General features: G+C 46.4%; 1 protein-coding gene across 1 annotated transcript in view; it reads right to left on the minus strand.

The window, feature by feature from the left end:
• Window positions 1-3,614, minus strand: part of TRIM42 (tripartite motif containing 42) — a 30,170-nt gene extending 26,556 nt beyond the window's left edge. The window contains exon 1 of the mRNA XM_024131906.1: window positions 3,274-3,614. Within this exon, the coding sequence (XP_023987674.1) occupies window positions 3,274-3,614 (341 nt within the window). The remainder of the gene's footprint in view (window positions 1-3,273) is intronic.
• Between the last annotated feature and the right edge of the window lie 1,857 nt (window positions 3,615-5,471).

The raw sequence follows: 5,471 nt of genomic DNA on the forward strand, positions 1-5,471 counted from the left end.
AGGGAGGGAGGGAGGGAGATGCAAGAGGGAGGAGATATGGGGATATATTTATACGTATAGCTGATTCACTTTGTTATACAGCAGAAACTAACACACCATTGTAAAGCAATTATACTCCAATAAAGATGTAAAAAAAAAAACACATACTGATTTTGTGACTATTCCTATCCCTTCTTCTCTGTTTGTATTAGTGATGTCTAGGGGTTGAGTTTGACATTGTGCCTGTGCTGTCTTTTGCCTTCTTGCAGTCCCCATGTGCCCCTGGATCCTTCCCCATTCTCTTGGCCAGGGACCCAGGTCTCAGAGCCCAGGCAGTCAAGGGTGATACTCAAGCATGTTGGAAGGGAGTGGCACCATGGAGACAGTGCCCGTTATGGAGACTCAGGCACCTGGAAAGCTCATCCCTTAGAGATTTGGATGCTGATGTCCAAGCCTGCCAGACTCCATGTTCTCGGCTTTGTTCCTTCTCTGCATTCCCAGCCTCTCTGCTTTCTCCTGCTCCAGCTTTGAAGGGATCATCTGGAGGGGGAGGGCAGATGTATACGTGACAGCTGGGTGGACTTCTCTAGCTTGATAAGGTGGGACTCTGAGAATCAGTGTGTAGTGTAAAGGGAGACAGCATGAGAGATGAAAGAAGGAGGGAGCGAGGAGGGTGCTGGGGAAAGAGAAAGAGGGAACAGGGAGAAGAGACAGGTGTTAATGGCCCAGGGAGTTGGGGTGAAGGTGAAAAAGGAAGTGAGGAAAAGGGATGAGTAAAGGCAAAGACAGATGAGTGAGATCAGAGTGCGGCAGGAGGAGGAAGATGCTGAGCAGGAAGCGGTGATGAGAAACAGGGGAGGCTGGGGTCCAGACACCAGGAGAGAGGCCAGGTGGAAGATAAGCCTCAGTGTACCCAGCGCCAACCCCCTGACACTTGCAATAGCATCTCTGACCATCATCAGAAAGCCTCAGGCTTGGACTTGGGCATTCAGTGGTCATGATTCCATGCCAAAACCATCACCAATCCCAGCAGCCTTGTCTTTTTGTTGAGATAACTGGCCTCTGTTCCTCTGGACAGTGGCGGCCTCCTCCCAAATTTAGGCCTGTTCCCCTTGTACTTGGGTTCCCATATATCACCTGGCGAGTCTCCTGGCTTCCCTTCTTGTTCCCTCCAGGCCATTCTGCACTTTAGCGTCACCTGGGGGCAGGAGAGTTTTTAAAAATTCTGACGCCCAGGACATACCTGAAGCCAATGAAATCAGAATGTGTCAGGGCAGGGGCCAGGCATCAGTAGTTTTTAAAGATCCCTAGGTGATTCTAATGCAAAACAAGGTTTGGGAGCTGCTGGTCTAAGCGTCTCCAAAGCACCAGTGTCATCCTTCCCCTGTTGAAATGGGCTTGGTGACTCTTCATTGCTGATGTGCAGAAAATGGGGCAGTTGAGAGGAGAGAGGGGTGTGAGAGTTACTTTCTGCACCTTAGAACTTCTGCACTTGCATCAGAACCCCTGGGTTCTCTGTTCATGCAAACACCACGCGAGGTCCATGAGCTGAGAGTAATTTTTATTAACCAGCTACAAAGTGCTGAACTGTGAGAGAGATCATATTCTTTCCCTGAATTCACTGAACCTTTGCTCACAGAATTGTCTTTCCAGCCTTGAAAGGCTTCCAACCTGCCTCTCATCTTTCTGCCTCTCCAAGTGCTGTCATCTTAGAGTGCTGAGTTTTGGTCTTTCCCCTCTAAGAAGTCTGCCTCTGCTACTCCAGACGCCCCTCGTGTGTGATATAAAGAGACCGCCTTGGTCAGGGCAGGAAGAGGCTATGCAGTGCCTGACACAGAGGGTTAATGCCCTAAGTGAGAAATTGAGACCCTCAGTGCCGTGAATTCTGGGTAGGAACAAAGAGAGGCTGGCAGGAGTTCATGGCCACCTGGGGTACTTACACAGGCCATAGGGGTCGAAAGCGGCCTGTGGAAGTTACTGCTTTTCCAGTGAGTGTTGCAGATATCAAGGGTTCAGAGGAGGAAGAGCAATTTATATTTTTATATCACATAACAGATTTCAAAGCAATATTAACCCCCTGAACCATTGCAGGTACCATACTCTCCATTTTGCAGGACAGCATTTTAATTTAAGCACACAGACTCTGGGTTCAAATTCTGACTGCATCTTACTAGTTGTGTGATCTTGGGCCACTCAACCTCTCAAATGCTCAGTTTCTTCACTGGCGTGATGGGCATGAGGTAGGGGTTACCTGGGGTCACGCACGTGGTTCCCGGCAAGTTGCTTACGCACTAAGTATTAGCTATTAGTATTTTGTAGAGGTGAGAGTGGTGGGGTTCAGGAGAGCTCAGCACTCACTCACACAGCTGGGGGAGCTTGGATTTGGAACTCAGGTCTATACTGATTAGTGACTGTTTAGGACACGTACACTTAATTGCTACCAAGTGTTGTTTTTTTTTGCAGTTGAGGTAAATTTTATTGCTACATTTTGAAACACAAAAAATATTTAAAATAATAACACCATTGAAAATATATTTTTACTGTTACATTAAGTGCAAAACAGACTTTATAGTATTTTTTAGCTCTTTTTTCTTCTAGTTTTGAGATATAATTGACATATAGCACTGTATAAGTTTAAGGTGTACAACATAATGATTTGATTTACAAATACCACGCAGTGATTATCACAGTAAGTTAATGAACATCCATCATCTCGTACAGATACAAAATTAAAGAAATAGAAAAAAATAAAAAATTAAAAAAATTTTTCTTGCGCTAAGAACTCAGGATTTATTCTCTTAACTTTCATACGTAACTGACAGCAGCGTTCACTATATATATCCTGTTGTACGTTACATCCCTAGTAACCTGTCTATCATAACTGGAAGTCTGTACCTTTGGGCTGCCCTCATCCAATGCCCCACCCCTAGCCCCTGCCTCTGGTAATCACACATCTGATCTTTTCCTATGAGTCTGTTTGTTTTTGAAGAGCAATTGACCTACAACACTATGTTAGTTCCTGTTACACAACATAGTCAGTTGCTATTTCTATACATTTCAAAATGATCATCACGATGTCTAGTTACCAACTCTCACCATACAATGACTATGTAAGATATTTGTACCAAGACATATTGTAACTAGAGTTAATTGCTTCCAAGTTCTTGGCCTCCCTTTTTCAGATAAAGAGGTGGAATTGGGGCGGGGCTGCTGACCTGCCCTGTCCCCACAGCTGGCAGGGCCCCCCCAGTTTTCCTGAGCCCCGGAGGCCCGCGTCGGGTGCGCGGCACTTACGAGGTACGGATGCTCTGGAGGCGGCCCCTGCGGAACGTGATGGTGGCATTGCGGCAGCAGCGGCTCTCGTAGTAGTGGCACTCGAGGTTGCTGCTGGCAGTGCAGCAGCACTTACAGTCGGGGTCATTGGCCCAGGAGCAGCAGCACCAGTGACAGTTGGGGCTCTCGGAGCAGGTGCAGTGACAACACTGGCAGTTGCGCCCATCCTTGTAAGGGCAGGGGAAGCAGGTGCAGTTCCGCTCCGAGGTGAAGAGGAACTTGCAGCACAGACAGGAGCATGAGCGGGGACAGCACCTCTGCCATGTACAACATGGAGAGCAGACACACATGGCAGTCTCCATGGCGCCTACATGATTGCCACCCGCTCCCTGGAGCTCCTGGCGCCTCCTCTACCAGGGTCCTGCCTTCCGCTCTTCCGTGGAGGGGGCCCTCCTCCCCCGAATGAGGCAGTTAGCTTGGAGGTTGCGAGAGGTTGGCTGTTGTGAGGCCTTCACAGGCGGTGTCCCTGCTAGGAAGCTCATGGGCTGGCATTTACATAGATCAGTTCCAGGCCATTTGCTTATGTCACAATCCCTGTCTCCCCACCACATCTCACCATACAGGATAGGAGGGAGGGTGGAATCTGGGGGGTAGTGGCAGGTGGGCTGACAGATACTCCCTGCTTCCAGAGGACCAGCTCCAGAGGAGTGTCAATGAAAAGAGCATCCTGTCCTGTATCACACTTTGGGTTATTGGGTGGATTTCAGAAGCTATTTCTCTTTGCTTGGTCCTTTTCCTGCAACTTGGGCAAGTTGACTTCAGGGTATGTCTTCATGGGCTGAAAGGCCTGGGTATGATGCATTGGAAGATACAGACTGATGTGATATTCCTCTCCTTGGGCTTTTTTTGTATTGATACAGCTCTTTATTTGAAGAACAAAGTGCAGTGTTTACAAACAATAATGCCACATATAAAGGGAATCACCATTGGAGAAAGAATTAAAGGAAAAACAGATATAGGTTCTTTTTTTTTTTTTTGCAATACGCGGGCCTCTCACTGTTGTGGCCTCTCCCGTTGCAGAGCACAGGCTCCGGACGCGCAGGCTCAGCGGCCATGGCTCACGGGCCCAAGCCGCTCCGCGGCATGTGGGATCTTCCCGGACCGGGGCACGAACCCGCGTCCCCTGCATCGGCAGGCGGACTCTCAACCACTGCGCCACCAGGGAAGCCCCAGATATATGTTCTTTAAGGCACTTCTGTCAGTAGTGACTGAGTTTGTCAGTGGCTGCATAGTCACTGCTGATTTTTATGAGGCTTCAGGCGTTAGTCACTGTGAATATTTCTTGGCATTTTTTGCAGCCTCATGGGGTTGGGCTGAGACTCAAGCTCTGTTTCCTACACCCCTGCCCTCTTCCCCAGTCCTATCTCACTGTATCCCTTTTATCAAGAGGCTGGAACTCTACATGACACTCTTTATCTCTTCTTTTAGTATATGCTCAGCATCTCTAGAAATGACCTTCTATTTTAGGAGAGAATTTTGCTTTCCACTTTATGCAGCTTGCAAAGATTGAAAGAGCAGAAATTTCATTATCATACCATATATATGATATGAACACTGTCTTATTTTTTTCCAAAAAGAAGCAGAGGTGGAAGCTGAATTTGGCTGTAGGAATTTATTGCATAATATATTATCTCTCCCTATGATTATCACCTTTATAATAAGAAAGAACATTCACTGAGTGCTAACTGTTCCAGACACACTTTGATTTTAGATTCCTACAGATGAAAATTTTGGATCATAGGCTATGTGCTTTATTTATATATTTATTTATAATTACTAAATTGCTTACTTAAATGAATATGACAGTTCATACTGACAGCAGTGGTGTATGAGAGACACTTTTTCCCCATGTGTTTTCTCAAACAGAATTTTATCAATATTCCTATCTGTTCTCTAGGCACAGAGGTTTGAGTTTCAGTTCTGAATTTATTTTCATCTTTGGTCTGTGCAAGACTTCCTCTTTTTATTTCTTTATTTCTTTATTTATTTTAACATCTTTATTGGAGTATAACTGTTTTACAATGGTGTGTTAGTTTCTGCTTTACAACAAAGTGAATCAGTTATACATGTACATATGTTCCCATATCTCTTCCCTCTTGCGTCTCCCTCCCTCCCACCCTCCCTATCCCACCCCTCTAGGTGGTCACAAAGCACCGAGC

The sequence above is a fragment of the Physeter macrocephalus genome, chromosome 1 (genome assembly GCF_002837175.3).
Source record: "Physeter macrocephalus isolate SW-GA chromosome 1, ASM283717v5, whole genome shotgun sequence".
Classification (NCBI taxonomy): Eukaryota; Metazoa; Chordata; class Mammalia; order Artiodactyla; family Physeteridae; genus Physeter; species Physeter macrocephalus.